The sequence below is a fragment of the Ostrinia furnacalis genome, unplaced genomic scaffold, assembly GCF_004193835.3.
Source record: "Ostrinia furnacalis isolate ACB-3 unplaced genomic scaffold, ASM419383v2 OfSCF7470, whole genome shotgun sequence".
Classification (NCBI taxonomy): domain Eukaryota; kingdom Metazoa; phylum Arthropoda; class Insecta; order Lepidoptera; family Crambidae; genus Ostrinia; species Ostrinia furnacalis.
The window spans coordinates 35,038-59,703 of NW_021137709.1; the positions used below are offsets into that span (position 1 = coordinate 35,038).

The window sequence follows — 24,666 nt, forward strand, 5'->3', positions numbered from 1 at the left end:
TGCCCGCACTACGCTACGCTACGGAATATCGTGATCATATTTACACATAGTTCCATACAATATTTACAATTACCGCTATTTACAACTTAATTTACTTTGGATTATACGAAAGAGTTTTTTAAACACAGCAGAGATCCCATAGGAGTATTATGGAATGCTTAGAACTTAATTAAGATTGAATCTATCTAAACACTTAGCATTAGAATACGAGAAGCTTATTGTTACCAAATTTTAAATGTTCAATAACAGATAATAGAATTTTAAAAGATTTGGAACCATAATAAGAGTCAAGGCCTCACGCCAGTCACTCGCCGTCGGAGTCTCAACACGAACCAACGAAACCCACTTCTCAGTCAAACATCAATGCGGCACTTTTGAATTCACTGCGACTAAGTGTTTGGCGTTTGGATGTACTTTTGTCATACGTATATTATGTTACATAATTACTACATAATTTATGTAGTAATTTTAAATATAATAATGAAGTTTTGAACATTATGAACACTCGCACATCTAACTATATTGTCAGCACTTGACACCGGGCGACGCCCGGCGACTCTATGTTGAGGCTACTATCCATATTGCATTGACCGTTGCAAATGCATAGTAATTAGTAATTATTATTATAAATAAAAGTTTGTTCGATGATGCTGTTACTATTATAATCTTAATAATAATTTTGGCCTCTGTATAAAAATAATAAAATAACATTAATTATTATCAATGAGTATTATGCTACAGGTACCGGCCTTTGGGATTTACATAAAATTTAATAACTATAATCTGTGTAAAATATTAAAATAATCAATATTTTTTGGCTTCAGTTTTCTCTTTGGCACTATAATTATCATATAAATAGTAAATTCAAAAGACATTCTTACGATATAAAAATATGACGTTGAGCAACGACCTTAAATAACATTGAAACGAACAAAATACCGGGCGACGAATACTTAATTATTATGAGTATTTATTTACTATGTATTATGCTTTGGGTCGGTCTGTGTACACTCGTACAGCTGACACGACGACCGATCATTTGGTATCTATTTGGCACGATTACGCTCAGTCGATTATTGGTAGTCGGTGTTCACACTCATACATTACAATTTCCAATTACACTCTCTAGGTATAATAAGTAGCAGTAATTGTGATTGGACACGCTACACTTTCTAATATTTCTTTGAAGCTTCACATAATAGTCATCGCCGAGTCCTAGAAACACGATTCGTGACTCCGACGTCTGAAGTTGCTACTTTTCATAGTACAGTAGAATCTGTACTAATATCAGTTTCTTACGTGGCGTGTCCAGACACTGCAAATGCCAGCTTCACTGTGCCGTTAGTAAGATCGTAAATCATATCCAAGTCCTAGTTCCTGTAGGGCTTGCAGATGGCGAACCTGTGGTTCATGTGCTGGCTGTAGGAGCCGGAGTGCGAGAACTTCTTGAGGCACTTGAAGCACTGGAACGGCTTCTCGCCCGTGTGCAGGCGCTGGTGCTCCGTCAGGTGGTGCTTGTGCTTGAACGCCTTGGGGCACACCTCGCACTTGTATGGCCGCTGACCTGGAAACAAAGTATTCTCGATCAATCCAAGTTATAGAGTACAAAGGTCTTTCTAAATACACTTTTAAAATTGAACGTTTTACTAGGAAAAATCATTGTGTATTTTTCTGATAATTAACAATTGGAATTCAATGTAACTCTAACAAAATGCTTACCTGAGTGTTCATATTTATGTCGAGCGAGCGAACTCTGCTTGACGAAGGTTTTATCGCAAAGGTTGCAGACGAAATGGTCCTCGCCTTCCTTGAGCTCGGCTCCCTGTTTCAACTTGTTCTTCTTAAGTACTGGCGCTTCGTCTTCGTAGTCATTTTGCGCGTCCCTCCACGAGCGCTCGTACGACGGACTGGAGCCCTGTCGGCTCGCGTCCGATAGCTGCATGTTGAGGATTGGAGATCGAGCGTGGGTCATGTCGTTCTGTTGGAGGATCTTGTCCATCGACATCAAATGATTCATAACCATCTTCTGAGGTAATAACCGCTTCTGTCCGTTGATCGGCTCTCCCGGGGACGGAGACAGTCTGAAGTCAGTAAAGGAAGACGAAGAGCAGTTGGAATGTGGATACGCGTTGTAGCTGAGCCGTTGCGGCGTCGTGCTGCGGGAGGACTTCTGGCTCAAGTTCACCGCCTCCTCGGAATCGGAATGTGTGACTGAAATGCTGCACGATGGAGATGGGGCTGGGCTCGGCGTCGTTGACTGAGCCGACTTCTTCGTGGACAAGTCGAGCGGCTGGTCCGACACTGATAGAGTTTGCGTCATCTTCCGCACTCGTGCTCTATTGTTTTGGAACCAAACTTGGACAACTCTGTTATCGAGTCCGATTTGTTGAGCAATTTTTTTGAATTCTTCACGATTGGGCCTCGGATTGATTGAATACTGTGCTTTTAGAACAGCTTGCTGCTCTTCGCTAAGTGCTGTACGGACTCTGATCTTCTTATCGTTGTCATGTAAGGACATTTTGTCATCCCGCTCTTCTCTCGTAAAGTCTTCATCTTCACTGGCGCTGACCCCACTCTGTATCGACGCGCGCATTTCCTGTTCCAGCCTATTTAGAGCTACGGTTTCTGCTACCTGAGCTGCCAAACCCTCATGTTTTCTGAACATGTTCCCGCACACAACCTTCTCGTGTTCTATTAATTCTGAGTTACTGTTAAATGTCGCGTTGCACTTCGAACATCTATGCATCTCTATGGGTTCTTCTTTGATAATAATATGGGGCGTCGGCGGAGACTCTATACTTGGACAAACATTGCCCGAAACGGGCGACAATTTGTCCATATTCGTTCTAAAGAAATGTTTAGTCACAGAAGCGTTGACAGATTCTAATATCGTGTTGAACCCTGCATGGTTATTGTTTGTTTGGTCGTTGTTATTCATTAATGGGACGGATTCATAGTTATGGGGTGACCGCGCGTAATTTTCACTATCTTCCTGTTCCTTTTTAACTGCAACAGCTTCTTCATCTTCAATATCCATTACGAGCTCTGCGCTTCCTTCAGACCTCTTATCATCCTCCTCTGTAACTTCTTCAATCAAATCTTCAGGATCTGCAGGCGGTGGGCTCGTTAGTTTTGGACTAGCGGAGTCTTCTATCTTTCGTTGTTGGTATTGTGATGAAGCTAATTGCTCAAATAGTTGACTCAGGGAAGTTGGAAAACTGTACGGAGCTATCCCGCTCGCGGGGCTCATGGGCATGCCCGGCGGCATGTAGAAGGGGTTGATTCCAGGTTGCGCTAGAGGCGGCCGGTGATAGTTGTTCTCCTGCGAGGACATGCTCGCGAAGAAAGCTGCAGCGGCCGCTTCGTTGTACTTAGGCAGAATTGGTAGGAAAGAGTTCCCGTTAGGAGGAATGTTATTATTTAACTGCGACGCGACCATAGCGTTGGACCGCTTCCTGGACGGGCTTCGCTCAGGGTTGAGGGCGGGGTTGTTCGGTTTGATCCGTCCCATCTTGAGGTTCATTACTAGACACTTTTTCGAGGTCATGTGACTCGAGTAGGAGCCGGAATGGGAGAATTTCTTGCCGCAGTTTGCACACTCGAAAGGTTTTTCTCCGCTGTGGATGCGGAGGTGTTCCTTGAGGTGGTGCTTGAACTTGAAGGCTTTATCGCAATCATTGCATTTGAACTTGCGGAGCGACGCGCTCTCGTCGTGACTGATCATGTGGCGTTGCAGTCGGTATACGTTCGCGAAGCTCTTGTGGCAAATCTTGCATGACTGTTGACAACGAAAACAGCAAATTGAAAAGATTTCTTAACAAAAATATTATACGGTATACGGCGGATTGGGAATTCCTGTTTGAAAGTTATTATGCTTTTGGGGATCTTAAATAATAAATTACAATTACTTCGGTACGAGTATTACTGAGTTATAGCACAGGCATCTCCCAAGAGCCGCTCACACCAAAAAGCGGTTAGTAATTCAGTGATTCTTTATTAACAATGAGCACTGACATATTTGAGTGTATCCACCTGAGTGCTGGGCGAGTGCAGGGTCTCGTGGCGCTCGAGCTGCTCGCGCGTGGGGTAGGCGCCGCGGCACTGGCTGCAGCTGAAGGGCCCGCCGGGGCCCAGCGGCGACCCGCTGCGCTCCTCCTCCTCCTCCGACGGCTTGCCTTCCGAGCCCCCGCTGGCGAGCGGCCGGACTGCAACAAAACAAAAATATTTTTAGAAACAAAAATATTTCCTGGATCTTCATTGTGTTGCATCATAGCTCTGATGACGCTTTCAACGGTAAAACCCACCGTTTAATTGAAAGTTTTGATATATTTGATATTTATGCGTCATTGCACAAGATCAACACGCATTGCATAATATTTACAGGTTCAGCCACGTGAAAAATATTTTCCACGTTTATTACGTCTATTCTACTCACTGTTATGTTGAATTTCAATTCGACATTGCGAGGGAATGTAAAATTAATGCCATTATTTATTACTATTCAATTCTACGTTATAGAAATATTCTCTACACCTAGGTAGGTATATTAATTCAAAACACGTTGGTACCCTCCTAGCTTCATCAAAGTCAAATGTGAAAGAGTTCAGTGACTTCAGCCGCTAATTCGTATCTCAAATGGAGCTCGCATCGACACGTGATAACACCCATTCATACGCGTTTAGATAACAAAAGCACAATAATTTAAAAATACGCAGCCCTCCCGGTGTAGTACCATTATCCGGAGCGAGGCGATTAACCGTAGAACACATTGTCGGCGATTAAAATCATCGCACCTTTATAAAAACAAACACGCAGCAACAATTCAATTTGGAGTTGGTTATTTCGGTAATACGGCCCGTTTTCCAGGGTAATATCGTTTTTAAAAGCGCCGCCGGCGGCGAGCTGCCGTAAATCAAATATAATAAAGAGCAAAACAACGACGTATTAATTAGTGCGCGCTCGTGTGTCGTCCGCGTTCGCTGTTCGCTATTGAATTTTAGAAATACGGGCTCGTAATGTGAACCTGCCCTTATATTGCAGGCGTAATGACCCCGCATGTAGCTACGTATTATCTTCGCATCGACATGAAGCGATCAGTAAATCGAGTGGTGGCTACGACGAGCCGTGGAATATGCGGCTGCGAGTGTTGAGGCTTTCGCTACTCGCCGCTAGGTGGCGCTAGGAGTTTCGAAAGAAGCTTTACTGTCGTTGCGGATTACTGAGAGGCGTTTATTTAATTAGTACCTAATTTATTTTAAGACTTTTACTTTAAATTTTTTTGAGAATATTTAAGCTTTTATTTTTTTAGAAAATGTCGTAGTACGCCTTAATGAATGAAAAAGTATATTAGGTTTAAACGTAAACATGCCATTGTAAGGACCATAAAAATTTTATAATTACAAAAAATAAGTCATGATCAAGAACATCATTAACGATAAAAAAATTAGCTATTGTTTTGCTTTTAAGCATTGCAAAAAGTAAACAAATATTAATATCGCGTTTAAGCGCCCAAAGTTAATATATCCTAACCCTTCGCCGTGAGGGTAGACATCCATTTATCACCGTCCCATGCACGATCCGTCTCGGGACGGAGTTTAACCTGTCATCAATAAAATCGGGACAAAGGTTGAGCAGTGAGCACGATTTGTCTGCATATTGTAATTGTTTTAGAGAGATTAAAACTGCGTACTTAACTGAAAAGGCGTAAATACCGTTGCATTGTGTTTATAATTCATAACTCTATGATTTGCGTCTAGAAAATACATAAGTTATGAAGTTTAAAATCTCAATCTATAATTACGTAAATGTTGATACGTATCATCATTTATCATCAAACATAATAAACACTAAAAACCCCTAAATGATAATAAATTTAATGATATAATTGAACTTTGACAATACGTGCCTACACGATGAAAATGATAATTAACTTATTAATGAAATTGTAAAATCGCAATTTTTTCAAATGAAACAGACATAAAATTCCTTTATTCTCAGTATAGCTTGTATAATATCACAATACCAAGGCAATTGTTCCGGAAAAATAATGTAAGCCTGTATTAAACAATGTTCATATTTCTCTAGTAAGTAGATAAATCAGGTTGATACAAGATTAAAATAAATACTACACAAAAATACTATTCACTTCTAAAAAAGCCAAATCTTCAAAAACTCGTTTTATCTTTAAATAATAATTATTTTAAAACTTTTTTGAATGACATATTTTCAAGAACTTAACATTAATTTATTATCCTGAAGAATAGTTTAATAAATAAATGGACCAGATTTAAAGATTACCCATTAAATTCGGATATTACCTACTCACAAAAATAATTAGTTAAACCACAGATAATATAATACTAGTGTTAAACATAATTTCAATCGTACAACACTGAACTCTACATGACTAGTGATGCCACTCCGCGCTAGATGGCGCTAGTAGTAGCACAATAATGTATTTCTGCTTTGAAGTGTATGTTTTGTATGTTATCGAAATTATATTAATTTGTAAACAAACATTGATTGATAACAGTAACTATGCTGCTTACTTCCACATTATTAAAGTGCGTTTATTTTTTTTTCAGGTAAGTGACAACAATGCTAACAACACATTTATATGGGCGCCAATTCGTAAGTAGGTACGTTTACTACTTTGGTTTATTATTAAGAATAACGTGTCTTTGTTTCTCTTTTGTTTTTGTGTTTTATTCCTTATTGTTGGTGTACATTGTGTGGAAAGAAAGCTCCACCTACTTTGTTTGAACAATCTTTTCCGTTTATCATCTTACACTAATAGGTAGGTACTACTGCATACGCACACTATTAGGTAGGTATATTACACTAATAGGTAGGTACTACTGCATACTGTAGGTACTACATACGCACACGGATACAATTATACCTACTTTTATTTCGCCATATGTCCGAAAGGTACATTATTTAGTAGGACAAACGCCTTTGTGTATTGTTTATCGCGCTAGGTGGAACGGATGAATACACCTACACAGGCCGCTATCGGCGCGGGACCTAATCTGCGCACGGGCAGAGTGCGTCCGTTACCCGCCGATAACGCGCACACACCCGCGCGGGGCTTCCTATTGCTCTCGCGATAAATAACAATCATCGCGCACACACCGCGCGCTCGCGCACACTTGCGCGCCGGCCATTGGTCGCACTCGCACCTGTGCGCGCGGGGCGGGCGACCTCAAGCAAAGAAAAACTCCGCCTGCCCAGACACCATGTTGTACACTTGTGGCCCGAGACCACAATCGTGTGTGCCCGATGAAAGAATCACTCTTCTTTACGCTCCTTGATTTACTCGACTCATGTCCAACCTATTTGTTCCTCCATGCCGATAACTTCCGACCTCTGTACTATTTATCTCTAATGCGTAACTGATGTTGATCTCTGTGAAACGTATGACATCAGTGTTACAGTGCCGCAAGATTTAATTGAACAGTGATATGCTATTTGTTACAATATAGAGTAGCAGATAATAAACGTATTTTGCTGTCTAATAACATGCTAGTTGTAGGAGTTGCTTAACATCTAATCTGTCTTGATGTAGGACTTAATTATCTCAAAAAAGCTTGAATGAATTCATTTATTACTATAAGATTCTGATTCAAACTGTGGCTGAAAGTTTGGATAAAATTTTACGTCATGAACTTTCATGTGCAGTTTATTCTAAAAAAATATAATAATAATTATAACGTCCAATTTCAACACTTTGAAAATTTTAATTTAAAATTAGTAAAATCTCATTCGAACTTTGTCGCGGAAAATAAAAATAACAAATAGGACTTGAAGTAAAGTCTCTATAAGAGCAACACTTTTTTAAAGATTTGACGATTCGAACGTTCTTCTGAAATAATATCATTATTTTAATCTAGTTCAAAGTTAGGGTAAAAATAATTAATAGAGTAATTTTGTAAAATGTAGATTAGTTAACGCGGATATTAACTTGGTAAAAATTCCTTCATAACTCTAGTCATTCAAAATCGGTAACATTTTCCTTAATGTTTGTCGGTCAAACATTTTTATTGAGTCGAATTCATATGAACATATACAGTAATTTGTGAGCATCCAAGTTTACCATCAAAGTTCTGCGTTTCGTAAACCATTACAATCTCATCAAAGTTCTCTCTACTCTACCTAATGCATTAGTTAATTTGATATATTTAGGAGCCCACCTCTGATTCAGAAGCTGGAGAGGTGAAATGGCAAACAGAGCAAAACCATATTAGTGAATCAGCAATGAGTCACGCGTGACGGCGCGAGGTGAGGCTGAGGCTCGTGTTGACAAACGATTATGGAAGCTCAACTTTGTCGATGCGATACCGGTAATTTGTCTCGACAAACAAGTGATTAGTGCCTTTGATTCTGATGAGCTTGTTATCGATTCTGCGAAATGTTTGCTCTGCAACTAGACACGTTCATTAATTACTACTTATAATTTTCCTACCCCCTAATTTTGTGTACAAATACACAAAGTAGCTCGAGATAATGCCACTGTGCTTTACACTTTGTTTGCTTTGTCATTTGAGATAAAATATAATTTCAAACACTGCCAGTGCATAATGAATATTGTAAGACTTAATACCTACCTACATCAACATTGAATGTAGAGTAATTTTGCCTCTTACTTTTAATATTACGACTGTTTTCCTTCATTTGAAATGTGCTCGCAGGTATTGCTCACCTGCACACACAGCCACTCCATACAGCTATTAATACATTTATTAGAACGTAATAAACCACAAATGAGTAATGTGCAATTGGTATTTTACACTAGAATTAAACTTCGGTAAAATGCATGACGATATTTTTATTTTGTTACGAAGTAGGTACCTATTTTTATTGTCCAATCGCTAGTTCATTTTTGGAGTGAGGAAAACTTCGGAAAATCTAAATCTCCTTTGAATAAATTATTTCGATTACTTTTTATAATTATGCCAAAATACTGAAAATCAGTTTGTACATTTTGTCCTTATCGAGAAATATATTAATTAGTTGATATTAGCGGGTAAATTAATAGACGTAAAGAACTGTTATACACTAGTATAGGATGATTTTATTCACTTTTACGTTTCCATATTCGTTGTTAGTATGTTTGCTATTTCGCGGAACTTGGCATTGTGGAGAATGCAAAAATTAACGGGACGAAGATGTATCCGTCTCTACATCAATGAGCCGCGAACAACTCCGCGCGTATTGGCATACTCGAACCCGAAACTCGAAAATATTTTATCCACTTAGACAGGCGGCACGCTCAAAGAAGAAGAATAAAAATAAAAAGTGAAAGAAAGAAAAAAGCAAATGAATTAAAACAACATAATCATTTACGGTTTAAGACGGCGAAAGAGCGGGGTTCCCCTCGACAAACGAAACTTTCTTTTAAGTCTATGTGTACCTGTTCCCGATTCTCAAGTGGATGAATTATATCCCAGGGGAGAGCGAGGGGAGATCGCCCGACACGGAGGTTATTCCTAATGAAGACGTACTCAAGTTTTATTTTTAATACCGCCGAGGTGATTTCATTTTCACCTGGACCCATTCAAACTCAGCTTGAATGGGGGGAACTTATTTACCGTCCAAAGTTTTGCTTTTCACTTAAATTAAATGGCAAAACTTTTAGCGAACTTTCAATGTAGAGTTTATAAAGTTATTAACGCATAGAAAAAATAAGTGATATAGGGTGATAGAGATAAATACACAAATAAATATGCAAATAAAAACAAAAAGAAAGGAAGCTTACTTAAGGCCGCGAGCCGCCTGGCAGAGGTGGTGGACGTGGGGACCTGCTTACTCCTCATGTCCGCAAGCCAACCGGCCGCCAAGCATTCGTACCAACCGCCAACTCCCATAAGCGAGCTGTGCACTTTCATCGACACGTATGTTCTCACACCTCACTACCGCGACCGCGGGCTACCGGCACTCGCGGCCAGTCGACACAACCGCGGACCGAATCGCATCTACGTCGTACTACACCGAGATTTCACAGCCTCCGCTGACGTCAGCGAGTCCTAGTTTCGTATCCCGAGGGCACGTGCACCGCGGGCCGGCGGCGCTGCGCTACTCACATCGGCAGGCGCCCCACACGTTGGCCAGGCTCCACAGGCGGTACGAGTAGCTGTCACCATAGCACCCGAACATGCTCTCATCGGTTCTCGCGACCATGGCCCGCGCGCGCGGACGGACGTGCTCGTGGCGGCGCGGCGCGCAGCGGAATGAGCCGCGGCCCGCCTCTCGCCCCGCCCTGCGCGCCCGCGCCCGCGCCCCGCGCCCACCGGCGACCACCCCCCCATCTATACTTAATTAGTAGAGCCGACTGGCGGCTGCGAGCGTCTCACCGCTCACCGCTCACCGCTCACCGGCCCTAAACAACGATACACCGAACTTATAATGACGCTGCCATGATAATTGCCGATTCCGGCCACTTCTTTTCTGACCGCATCGTCGTGGATGGTCGAAACTTGTTTATTTACATGTCCTACGCTCCACCTTCCCGCCGATTTATCTACCTGTCTCTATCAGACGGGCAATTAATTCAAAACTTGCCGAATAAAAAAAAACCTTAACTATTGGGAATGTTAATACTCCAAAGCGATATTAGTAGGTACTTGGTTAGTTAGTAACTTAGTAGGATAATGTAGAGTCGTGTATAATTAGATTTATCTATATCAAAAATAAGTGCACTACAGGTAAATTCTAATTTAATAATCACATTACGTAAATACATTCCTAAATTAGTAACAAATCTAGATAGTATATTATAACATCGTTGTTTATTTATGACTCTACAAATGAACCGTGTTTGCGTTGTAACGTGTATTTTTAGTTCGACTTTCGGTCGCTAGATGGCGTTAGGCGTCGTGATCGCCGGGGCCGCCCCGGTACTTTTACGTGTTTGTTGGCATCGTGTGGGTTTAATACGAATGTTTTGTTATTATTTACTCAAACCTACTTTGTATTGATAGCGTTGGACTTTAGCGTTTATCACAATACCTATGCTGACCGCGGCTGCACTAATAAATAATACACTAATAATCAGTGGTTTGTTTTTGTGTTTCTACAATATCCAACCGATTTCTAAAGTTAGAACGTTGGCCAAGTTTGCGGTTGTACAGTAGGTAGCAGAATTAATTTGAGCAGGAAACAAATAATAATTAATTGCTACAATTACGCGCTGATATGCTGCAGTTAATTGCATAAAAATAATATGTTATGGGTTCAAATATTTAACTTGTGATTTTGCGGAGATTTTTTATTAACCAACTTCTTTATTAAAGCCTATCTGGTTTAGAAACAGTTTAATTTCACTTATTTTGCAAATACCTACATATAAGTAAGTTTAGTTCTATAGGCAGAGAAGGTCCTTACAAAATATTTCTAGGTAAAATTTAATCATAATGCATGATGCAGGAACATTGTCACCTCCACAAAGATGAGGAGTCAGTAATCCCACACCGCGACTAGCAACCTATCAGTGAAAATAAAAGTATTGTTTTTAGTTTAGGGTTGACTGTTTAGCCATTTATTAAATGTAAAGTGAAAATACTTGTTTCATAATTTTGGACTTAAATTTCGTATTACAAAACAAATCCTTAAAACTAATCAAGTTCGGTCATAGTCATAGAATTTGTCGTACGAGTGAAAAGCTTATGCTTGATTTTGAATAGAGTTTTAAGCTTCGTTATTTATTTACTTTGGTAATCCATGGCAGCAGTGAAAGCTTTTAGTTTAGCTTTTGCCCGCGGCTTCACCCGCATGAAATTTAATTTGTCACAGATCGTCGTAAATTATAGCCTATAATATGTTAATCTGGGTTATAAACAATAATATCAGTTTATCAGTAAAGTTTCATCAAAATCCGTTTAGTAGTTTTTGCGTGAAAGAGTAACAAACATCCAGACATCCATTCGCATTTATAATAATTACTAGGGCTAGGATAGTAGGGTAGGATAAATGTAATGGCTTACGAGATTTTGTGTAAGCTGTAAAGTAACAGCCCTGCGGTGTGGGGCAGACAATGGCACCTTGTACCACGTGGGGCACACGTGTGCTCCTCGCGCCGCAGCCCGCCGTATATCACGCCCTTTTGTTCTACGACATACCTTGTGCTGGTAATTGTTGCGTATAGCCTTTGGGAAGTACATGTAATGGCCATTGTGTTTATGGGTAATAGGACTGTTTCGTACATTTCTCCACAAGTTTGTTATCGTACATTTCTCTATAATAGTTTCTTAGACACCTAGTTACACTTGGGCGGGATAAATTTGCAGTTTGAACTTCGCATAAAAAGTTTGAATTGAAAGATTTATTTAACCAGAATGATCTAAATAAAGGGAGACAGTTTAGATAAATATGATAGTGAATGATGAGCTTTAAAATAAATAAATAAAACTTCAATAGACAAACTTTTACGCAATCATGCGATTGGAAAAAACGTACTTATAAACAAGTCATAGTCCGAACCTGAGATAACCCACACACCTATATGTATAACGTTTGCGGGCTTTTTCTCTAGATGGGAATACACTATCGCATTGGTATCTAAGAGGAAAACGACGGTATAAAACTTCCACATAATATCGTACTAGTACTTACCCTTACCCTATTTATATTTTCCTGCTTTCAGGTTAATTGGCTCTTACTTGCTAATTAGTTGGAATTACGTCTATGTTGTTAATAAATGAAAGCATAAGAGAATTATCGACACAATTCAATAAAATCATTTTGAATAGATTCGTGAACTTGCAATTCATTGACCGTGTTACAATTTTATGTAATAAGTAAAACAACATAATTTGAGAGTATAATAACATTGTCTGTCTTTTTATTCTCTTTTGCAAATAAATAATGTGGGACATAATAATTATTTATTTTTATATTTTTTATCGCACTGCGTGTGGTGGGTCATATTGTGTACTTTGCTATCAAGCCGCAGCACTGTGATTCAGCGCTATGCACTCCAGTATGATTTATGCGAGCAATTAATAGTACTTGTTTGATTTCTTTGCCCCGAGACATGATGCAATGCTGGGAATTTGTACCTAGGGTTTAAGTGCAGACTGACATGTCATTGTTATTGTTTATTTGTTTATTTATTAAAAGTCGGAATTATTGTCGGAAAATAATAAAATTGCTTTGATCACTCAGGCGTATTTAGATCACCTCTTTGTTTACATTAAAAAAGGTAAAGATTTACGACATAATGTGTTGCAAAACTTTTGTTTATGCACATAATTATGGCTAGAACTTTACAAACAACTTATTGTGCGTTTCTTGATCAAGTTGTCTAGATCAAGAAGGCCGCATTGTCTTTTTTATGTCATGGACAATTAATGTGGGATATTAATGTGACAAAAGCTCAATTAGATTATAATTGGAGGTAGCCTTCATCTCAATATAGAGCTGCGCGATGCAGGCGCATTGTGGACTTGAATGAGCCCGCGCAGCGCGTGGGGTCCCGGCTCTACGCTCTACTACGTGGGGTCTGCTTGCACGTTGCGAGCGCTTTTTAAAATAAATTAAGCTACCGGTGGCATTGTCTATTGATTGATAGATCGTTCTTTATGGATGCAATGGGGAAATAGAGACGTACGTTTTATATTATTAAAACTCGGCATAAATTACGTAAAAGCAGAGTTCTTATAAGATTATATAAGAATAGATAGATATAGAAAAACTTTATGGATTATTCTGTACTTGATGGGTAGAGCTTGTCAAATTTTAAGAGGACAACTACAATAAAGGGTATATTTTTTTTTAAAGTAATTACCCGTTACATATAGGTAACGTTATCTTTTACCATTCGCGTGTGGTTTCGAATGATTAGGTTGATTTATGATTAAGATCTTCAAATGAGGTAGGTAGGTACGTTGAAATGTAGAGAGACTACTATACAACTTTGCTTTCTAAAATGATTTTAAAATTTTGTGCAATAAGCCCAGAACAGAGTTTACAATGCACATTATTGGGATAATATAGTTGTTATTTATGATTATATTGCCCGCGCGGTTTTCTCACGCGGCGCACATCTGGCGGCCACGCGCAGGTAACCATTGTTTTATAGCACTAAATGTGACATCTCCTGCGTTGTCTGTTGTTTCATCTAAAGTCTTTGTTCGTGTTCAGTGGTGATATACAATTCATTGAAGTCCACTTTTATGGTAGGTCTCAACTTACACCTTTCAAATTGGAGGCAGGTCTTCTGAAATCATTCGTAAAATTTTAGAGCTCATTTCATTACGGTATTTTATTATCCTAGTTGTTTTTCTCATAAATTCCTATATCTATGAGTATGGTCAAATATAGACTAGGTTGTCTCTTAGGTACTGTCTATTTAGTAAATTATGGTTTTATTCGAGTAGTGCCATTGTGATTATTATTAGCCATTATGTAGGTAATAAGTAATAACAGTACTTGTTTATGAATTTAACATGTTATAGGTATCTTTGCTATGTAGATTGTAAATGTTATAACATTAAATTTATGTGTGTTGCCACCTTCTCAAATACCTAGTTTACGACGCAGTAATCAGAACTATCTAATAGTTTGGAAGTGTCGATAATGGTCATAACACCGGTGAACAAACACTAAATGCGCTCGACTGGATAATGAAAACTAATTCGAGAGGCGAAACGCTCGTAGTATAATTTGATTCATCGTTAGATCGTCAATAAACGCAAGAATGCGTCGACGCGCGCGTTTACGTCCGAGCGATTTGGCACCGCGCGCACCGCGCGGTAAAGTACGCTAATATCATGAGGTGCCAGTGTTGCGGCCCATGCACAGTGTGCACAGCGAGCATTCTCGCTGAAACTTCCATGTATAATGACGATGTGCCGTCATTCATAGTATGTACCTAGTTACTTATGTGAGCTAAGTTCGCAGTTAACTTAGCGTAAGTATATTTAGGTACCGTCATTTGCGTCATTGTTTGAGGGATCATGCATGACGAATTGTCAGTAGTTAGTTACAGAACTTTTAACAAAGTTCGCCGATATTGTTTCAGAAAATACTTTGATTTTAATTTAAAAAAGTATGTTTGGTACACAATATGCATTTGCATTATATGCAGTCGTATGTTCATATTTTGCATTGCAAAAGCATTTAAATTCCAAAAGCTCTGAGTTTCCGACAGCTGCGTGTTGCCAAACATGTAGGGGTCTTAACAAAATTTAACCGCGGCCACCGCTGCGTGCCGCTACGATATCTACGATCGCCGATACAGAGGCGATGCGGACCGTTCCCGCCCGCATGCCCTCACCTATTACATTACTGCTGCCTCCGCATTGTGCACTGCCGTGGGAGGCCACTTCATTACTGCCAAATATTTGCCCAATGAATAGGAATTGATTCAAATAGAGGTAATAATAGAGCGCATTGAACGCCGATCGTATCAGTTCGAAGATCTAATTGACGGTGTACACTCGGCTTATCCACGATCAATTTTGGTGAGAAAACGAAGTCTATTGTTATGTTTGTTATTGTTTCCACAGAGAAATATACATTTCAAATTAGTAATTATTCAGTTTACCACAGGAGCTTACCACAGTACTTATTCCTTGATGAATATTACATACATGTAGGCAACTTTAAAATTATTGTTTTCCATTGTTTTAAGTTAGTTCTTTGAGGATATGTTTTGTTATTGGCATACCTCTGGCATCCAGCCTTTCATAATTATCATAACGATTTCATAGTTATCATAACAACATTAAATATTACCACAATATTTTGTTAACTTGTGATAAAATATAACGTCAGTTAACGCGCACATTACCTAAATCACTCACTGATATTCGACAATGACACGGTCACAAACAAAAATAGGGAAGCGTCGAAACTGAGCTATCGATAAGGGAACACTGTAGGTAACGCGCAGATAAAGGGCCGGTATAAAAACAAAGCTCGGATGGGTTATCTGTAAGCGGGACGTATTCATAAGCTGGTCATCAGCTTGATGACGGTGATCAGATAGATTGATTGTTCGAAATGAAGTAATTAATTTACAGAAAACTTTTAATTTTTATTTAGTTCTTTTAATTTAGTTCATGGGATTTTCATTTTTATTTGGTCCTCGCATAATACATTCATTTTTGCACGTAAGTATGCATCTATAATCCTCCTATTTAATGCCTGAAACTTATTGCACAAGCTTTATTTAATTTGGATATTCATAATGCTGTGTTTTAAATGTTCAAGATACATAATCTTGAACTACGTAACTAATACGAAAACTAAGACTGTCATAGACATACGGGTCCCTTTCGGTGATCTGCCCTCTGCCCTCCGCCTGAAAACTGACGGGATGAGAAAAAACACAAGCGATAACAGCGATATCACTGAACGTAACGCTGGTTGTTGTAACGTTACCTAATGTTACATTAGAAGCTTATCGCTGCACCTACGATACGACTTTATATGAGCTCTATGTACCTAATACTATTTGTGTGTGATTGTAGTTGGAAAATATTGTTTCAAAATTTTTCATGACTGTTTTCGATACATGGCGCATTAATGTTAATCCTGATAAAACACAGATTCTCGTAAAATAAATCGATATTTTTATTATAATCACTGTTAATACATGCTCGTTTAAGATGTCTCTCCAAAGTTTCACGATGATGTTAAAGCTGTTACGTCATGGGTTCTATTCGAAAGTAGCCTAAAAGAAATGAAAGATTTTTTACTACTTAAGCTCATTAAGATTATCCCGGTATGGTTGTCCTTTAATCTGGTAATCTCATTTGGGCTGCAAGTCTCTTTGCACGTCTACCTGACCGTCAAAAGACCGCTAATATCCTTTGTCGTCTGCGAACCGTCACATGACATTGTTTTTGTGCACACGTGGCGGCCATACGACCTGCCTCGCGAATTGTTCAGCTATTGCTTCCTTTGTCCTAAACAATCACAAACTTACCTCATACACTTCTTGTAGACTCTATTTCAAAAGTTATACAGACGCAAACGTAACAATAGAATTAGTGAAAGACAAGTTTGTCAAAACGCAAGCCCGTGCCAGATGGCGTAAAGCATTGTTGTAGGTGTCAAAGTAATAGATACTTGCTTTTGATAATGAGACGCGAAAACCCCGAATGGCTTCTACGTCGAGTAATATAACTGCGAAAATCACAATTTTATTTTGCTTGGTCACATTATTTGTAAATACCATTTTTTTCTGTTATCTGCACTGAGGGACGTAGGTATACAGTAGTATAATTATTTTATCTATAGAGCTTTTAATTAAAAGTTATTTATTTTCTGCAAAATAAAAAAGCGTTTTTATATTCATTGTTTTCCGATATCGTACTCACTAGACTAGAGTCAGCGCAGCTTTATTTATGTATTATTTTTGTGTGAATAGTGAGATTGTTAAGTTCTTTGCCAAACTTAATTACAACAAACCTTTGATTATATTTATTAAAAAATTGCATAATAATGAAAATCACTAAAATTATACATCTAAGTTACGATTCCTCTTTAAGTAATGAATAATTATTTTAAATAATGATTTATGGCTTGCATGAGTTTGCACAGGAGCCTCCATAAAGTTTGTCCGATAACGAAACAAAAGATTGAATTCGCTTTGTCTAAGGCACTCCAGCAATGTTTGTCACGGACCTCAACGTCTCTCGGGCAGAACATGTGTTGCACCATGAAAAGGTTTGCGCAGGAAGTGATACTTTGTAAATAAGTTTTTTTTGTCTTTCCTAATAGTTTCTACCTTAGACCTTTTCTCGAAAAATACTACGAAGACGTAAAAACTCTTACAAAAGCTATTTGGTTATTGTATAGAAGCTAAAATAGTTTTCAATTAGATTGATGCAGTGGAAACTGTTGTACAATACCCGAGTCCTTCCACATGAGTAGGTAATTACTACGTATGTTATATAACGAAAATACGGGCGGTAGACGTGATTTTTATGTGTCGTTTGAACTCAATCTCACCTTTGAGTTATGGCTATTACCATGGGTGATTATTAAGTATAAGTTGCAGAACTCATTAGTATTTGAGACGAGAATATGTAAAAGCAAGCGTTTCTTCGTATTTTCTGAGTAGCTTTTGAGTAAAAGTTCGTGCAAATTGGAGCATTAACCCTGTATTTTACTGGTCCTTATGGCACGATATTGTGTAACGTTTGTTTTAGGAGTTCGTTGGGAGTGTATGTAAACCCCAACTATGCTAGGTAACGCGGTCCTTTCACTCAAAGTTGCGCGGCTTTCGGCCGTCACGCTCACAATGGCTGAAACTTGTTCGCAACTGTTATTCCTTTGTCTCGATCGTTGTAAAAAGAGGGCTGCTACTATTGTTATTTGCTAATTAATTATAAAGTGTGCTTATGGTCGCCGAGTTACAGAGTCGCGAGTCATTGTAGGTTTCGATCGGTACTGTAATAATTTTAATAGTAAACAGTCTGTGAACGAAAATATAAAACAATTTTAATGTATGTGAAGAAGATCATTTAATTTATTCTTCTTTTTCTTCCGGCTTATGCTGAAATAATTTTTTGTTGTTAGAATGTGCCAACTGAGATTGGAACCTTGTAACTCAGGTCAAAGAGTTTCTGTATCCAGAGTGGTAGGTTGGTTTTAGGGGTAGGTGCAACACACAAAAATAATGTCGCATACAATATGAAGGTCCCAACTCCCAAGGTATGCACCGAAAATATTTATTAATTTTGTAAAAATAAAACGTTTTTACCTTCGAATAATCAAGCGTCAATCAAGGTTTTTACACGAGGTCTCTCCTCATTAGAACGCGTTATCTCTGCAAAACATGTCCGATAACGGGTTCACAATACCTACTCGCGCTCATAGTAAATAACATTTACGTAAATGGATAAAATTAATTAATTGTGACGGGGAAAAACTTTACTTTTTGTTAGAATAACTTATACAGGTAAATAAGTTGGAACAGGTAAACGAGTTGTGGAATATTCCACGGTATTTCCTTGAGGCTTTTAGAAATAGAGCATTGGTATATTTTTATTTATAAAAGCAGTCAAACTCATTAGCAACTTTTCTGATGCATGATGAAGACGATGATGATTGTTTGTTTACTTTAAGAGGCCTTTAATTTTGCTCTAAATAAGAGTTACTTTTTATAAGAACATTAAGTAAAGTAAGTATTTCTTCAAGTATTAGTTTGTCATTGAAATTAATCAACGTGCGACAAATCGCAGGTCGCTACTTCAAGCGCAAGACGCGCCATTCTTCCGGTGGCGTGCGGTGCGGTGCGATGCGATGCGATAAAAACAACGCTCCGATGCGAACCTTTACTGCGGCAGGTTTCCGGCTGCCGTAGCCTGCATGTAATTACAATTCCAGTGGCCAACGGAGTCCTAAAACTTCCCAATTTCTGCGATTTTTCCCCATCTATTGTGTAATTTGAGACCGCGTCGATAGATAAGTTATCTAGAACGAAAACCTCTTTGTGAATTCCTAGATTGATACTTATGCTAATAATCGGAGGGCTTGCGATGATTATTCTTGAGAAAAAGCACTGAACACGTACTTATTGTAAAATATTGTTGTTTTAATGCATGGTCCGACAGACGAGTGTTAACTTTCATGTGGCACTTGGCCTGAAATTTTACCTCGACATGATACAAGACGGAGGCATATTACCATATTTTAGGGAGAAGGCATGTCTCTAGCCACACCGGGCAAGGTTGTCGCGGGCGCTTGGAGCGCGCTTTATGTAGCATGAATCGTTAATGCAGTTTCACTCGCCTCGCCCCACAAAGCCTTTATGCTCCTCGCGCCTTTTTCCCCGTTTTCCTCTGGTCTTGCCAGAAATTAATGTGTGGAATTTGGCGCGTAGAACTGCCGAGAGAGAGCTTATTTTAACGCATACAAATAAGAGCTTTGGGATGGGAATTGAATAATGAATTAGAAACTAAAATCTTTGCCTATCGCACTTACTGCTGAACATTAGGTCTTCCACCTTCATCTCCAGAAACTATGATTCATAATGCATTCATGGCTTCTTACAACGTTATAAGGGATATTTCTCAGTGTAGTGTCAAAAAATCTAAATTACTTATCAGAAAAAAAAAGCCGGCTTTTGAACAACTTTCTACGTTTTTGATTCAACTCAAATTTCTTATGCCCAACATTAACAAATTACGGGTTTTAATAACCTAAATAACGACTAAATTTCTTTAGTCTTACTTCTATCATAAATCATTTTAGACAACTGCAAAAATGGCCATCGCAAATCCTATATCGGAAAGATGACGTGCTGACCCAATTGACCAATTTTTATCTATTTGACGCGCGATGCTGAGCGACGCTGGCCGCGCGCCAACTGAGCCGGAGGTGAGGACTGACTGACCTGCTAAGGGATGCATGTGGCCACCGGAGTCAGCGGATAAGGTCCACTTGTAATTAGTTATCGTCTTTCACGAGCCATTGTCCAGTTGTAATTTTTAAGCGAAGTGTCTATCTATACTGCCCAGTAAACCTAAGTTGCGATAAGCGGTTATCACGCCATTTTATCAATTTTACCCATACATTTTGAGGTCGATAAAAGTTATCACGGCGCGCATCTTAGGCCTATAGGTCTTGACTTTGATTGTAGGTTCCCTAGGTTAAATTCTTTTACTCTGAATAACCAGTGTAAAAGTTTTAAGAAAGTTGTTGTTTAATACAATGTCAAATAAATTACGTATTATTAAAGTTTCCTGGTTGGCTGTAAAATTTCTTAAATTAAATTGTAGTTTTTTAAGATAGCGTGTTTTAGTATTTAGATTATCAATAATTCACAATATAATCCATAATAATAAAATAAAAGCAAAGTCGGTGAGCGGTTGGCTATAAGCCAACTAGGTAGTGCAAAAGGTGAGAACTTCACTAAGGGATAAACGTTAGCTAACTCAATAACTTATCTTGTTTTAATTATGTATTATATGAAATTAAGTATGTATAATAATACATTGAGGAATTTAAGTTAGATTTGCATTAAATTTTTCTTCAGGAATTTTCTATAGTGAGTTACGCGTGGTTGGCTGTTTGCCAACTGTGGCAAAAAGGTGAGAACTGATCGGACCTTTTCAATATGGGATAGAGGGATTTCGAAGATGCATTTCTTACTTTTACCAACAAATAATATTCCTTATAAGTACTTTTCCGTATTTCGTATAATTGGTTCTCCTAATAATTTTTCAAGTTGGCCCTAATTTTGCCTCCTTTTCGGCGTCTTTATTTTTTTACCTTCATAAGTCCGCGTAGCTGACGTTGCTGTACTTTTAAAAAGAAGGGATAGCTATTTATAACTGATAGGTATTGTCTTTGACCAACCCACGAAACTGCATCAAACAATCGTCTTCAAAGCGTCAATCCCCGACAAAGGGCGATCAATCATACCGATCCGGTGCCGTTCCGAGAAGCGCCACGTGAACCGCCGCCTTCACCTCCGGCCCGCGATAACGGACAACTAGGCTACCGATTGACGTCAGAGTAGGTGACCAATTAGAGATGTACCGGTTTATACGTCGACATGCGGTTATCAGACAATGGGAGCTCAATAATCATAGAGCGTTAATCAAAAAGCTTAAAACTGTTTAATTTCCTTTACTATGCCTCCATACGCTTCCCGATGCAGAATTTAACTCTACCTTACACCATGGTAGAGTTAAATCCTGCGGTCAATACACCAATGTCAGTTAGTGCTGAAAAGTAATAGCGGTTTTTCAGCTTGAAGATATTTTTTGGAATAGCGCCTTAACTCCCACGTTTTCATTGTTTACAAAATATGGAACTCATGACACTTCCCAAAGCTGTAGTGATTAAGTAAATACCTACCTCATTGTTCAAACAAATATACGTACCTACTTACACCTACAGCTTACCTATAAGAAAAAATATGCACTTACTCGTTATGTACACGAATGAAGTTTGAACTTACTCGTACCTCAGCGTTTGTCGTTCGTGTAAATTATAATTGGAACTCTTAATTAGGGCCATAGATAAAGACTAACGTTTCCAGAATCAACAGAACACGTCGCAGCTGCTTTCACCTCTGACCTGGCTGATAACCGGCAACTAGGTTACCCATTTACGTCATAGTAGGTAAGGCACCTTGCATAATGAAAAATGTTATTTTATCAACTGGGATACTGACTCCGCATTTTTTCGGAGAAGTCGTTTGTTTGCATTTATGTCCTCATATTGAGAAATTAAGTGATGCATGAGATTATTTAATTTGTTCCCACCATTGCATCAGAGGAGTGTTCGACATATGTAATTATGAACCTAATTGTTGTTCACATTTCTGTATAATTCACTAGTTTCACGTGGTTTTTGTTAGACTAAAAACCAACATTATTGTCAATACAAATAGTATTCATAAAATAATCGCGATTAAAATTATTACGATAAGCACAACAAAGACTGAAAAAAGTCACAGCTCATCTCCTACGTCAATATGCACTTACGAGTAGCTACTATAGTTGATACCATGATGCACTTAGCTGTGGTTGTGATACCATGAATTATGTTCAAGTTTTCAAGCATTTAATGAAGTTGTGTAAAGTTATCATATTATGCCCATCACTATGCTCGTTTCTCACTTGGCACTTTATAATTACGCCTTATAGTCACCCCGATAAGCGACACCTAGCGACATAGCCTCGGCACCGGCCTCGTTCGCAAGGCTCGCCCAGTGCGGCGCAGTACGCCAGACAATGACCCCATTGCGCCGCTTCTAAAACTGACAGATTAATGAGAAGACCCCCAAGTGATGAGCGACACCTAGCGACATAGCCTCGGCACCGGTCTCGTTCGCAAGGCTCGCCCAGTGCGGCGCAGTACGCCAGGCAATGACCCCACTGCGCCGCTTCTAAAACTGACAGATTAATGAGAAGACCCCCAAGCAGTGCCGTATTATCCATAAGGCACTTTAGGCCAGTGCCTAGGGGCCCATTATAGCCAGGGGCCCAGCACTCCGGATTAAAAAATGGAAAAAAAATGTTAAAGATTATTTTTATGAAACAAAACTCAAACCACCTCAAAACTTCGCCTTATTTTGGTTTACACATTCAATCGTCACATTTCGATATTGTGGAACCTAATTCATTTTCATAACGTTCTCATTACTGCTTTGGTTTACATGACAGGTCGACCGTCGACGCCCTTCAGAGGCTAAAAAGCCTCACTGCGGAGGCTAGGGAGAGGGGTGAGGGTGTGTTGGCAATATCATTCGATATAGCCAACGCTTTCAATACCATCCTCATTCCACCATACTCTAGGCACTTCAACATCACAGAGTGCCTCAGTACCTTCGAGCGCTGCTGGCCGATGACTTACGGGACCGCGAAGTCCCTATGTTAACAAAGACGGCCAGCGGGGTTCCGCAGGGTTCGTTGCTCGGTCCACTCTCGTGGAACCTAGGCTTCAACTGGCTCCTCCGGGGCGTCCTTCTCGCTGGCATGAGTGTCATATGCGATGCGGATGACACTCTGGTCACTGCCTGGGGAAGACATTTGGGGCCGCGGAACGGTTGGCGTCGGCGGGCGGCACATTAGTCGCTCGCAGAATTTCTTTCCGGGGCCTCGCCAGCGCGCCCCTTCCGACGCCCACATTGTGGTTGAGGACGTTAGGATTGACGTCAAAGGCCAGATGAAATATCTGGGCCTCACGCTTGAAGGGAGGTGGCATTTTAGCCTGCACTTTAACGGGCTAGCGCCACGCCTCCTCAAGGCAGCCGGCGCACTGAGTCGGCTCCTCCCGAATTTGGGAGGGCCACAAACGAGGTGTCGTCGACTTTATGCCGGCGTTCTGAGGAGCATGGCGTTGTATGGCGCCCCAATCTGGGCGGACGCACTCAACAAGAGGGAGAATGCTGCCCTTCTGCGCAGGCCCCAGCGGGCCATAGCGCAAAAAGTCGCGAGGACCTACCGCACGGTAGGGCACTGCTGCGGCGTGCGTCCTCGCTGGTACTCCTCCTTGGGAGGTAGAAGCTGGGGTCTTGTCTGTCATCTATCACTTGATGGCAGTCCAGAAGGCGCGTGAAAAGCGCCCGGCCCCGGAGCGGCGCGGCGCCGTCAGGCAGGAAGCGCGCGAGATCATGATCGACCGCTGGAAGGAAGACATGACTCGCGCGCAGTTTGGCCGCCATTGTGCATTGGTCCTGTTCTGGATCAATGGTTGGAACGACCGCTCGGGTTCCTCACGTTCTTTCTGGCGCAGGTGCTGACCGGGCATGGCTGCTTCGGTTCGTATATGCATGCATAGGATCGGGCGAGAGGAATCCCCGCTGTGCCACAAATGCGGCGCGGCGGATGACACGGTGCAGCACACCCTCGCGGTTTGCACAGGCTAGGAGGAGCAGCGCCGTGTCCTCACCGTGTGGGCCGGGATCTTTCGCTTCCGAGCCTGGTCAGCGCCATGCTGGGAACTGGAGGATGCTGGATGGCGGTCGCCTCCTTTTGCGAAGAGGTCATCCTTCAGAAGGAGGCAACGGAGCGCGAGCGGGAGAACAATCCTCTCGCCTCATCACTCCGCAGATGGAGAAGGTGGTTGTACGACCGTTTTACTCTGCCCCCCGGTGGCGGCCAGCAGGCCGGGGGTGCGGGGGCACCCTTGTCACCTCCGTCTGACGGGAACGGCTTGGCGTTTCGGGCCATTCCCATCGGACCCCCACAAGTGGGGCGT

General features: G+C 40.2%; 1 protein-coding gene across 4 annotated transcripts; it reads right to left on the reverse strand.

Moving 5' to 3' along the window:
* Positions 1–461: 461 nt before the first annotated feature.
* On the reverse strand, positions 462–10,238 carry zfh1 (Zn finger homeodomain 1). Of its 4 annotated transcripts, none has more exons than XM_028321116.1 (4): positions 10,083–10,238; positions 4,033–4,205; positions 1,720–3,778; positions 462–1,564 (listed from the first exon to the last, which is right to left on the reverse strand). In XM_028321116.1, exons 1-4 carry the CDS (start codon positions 10,177–10,179, stop codon positions 1,371–1,373), a joined length of 2,523 nt encoding a protein of 840 aa, XP_028176917.1. In that variant the 5' UTR covers positions 10,180–10,238; the 3' UTR covers positions 462–1,370. The 4 variants fall into 4 exon arrangements, with proteins under 4 accessions (XP_028176917.1, XP_028176916.1, XP_028176915.1 ...); XM_028321115.1 differs by having other exon boundaries at positions 4,015–4,205; XM_028321114.1 differs by having other exon boundaries at positions 9,758–10,175.
* Between the last annotated feature and the right edge of the window lie 14,428 nt (positions 10,239–24,666).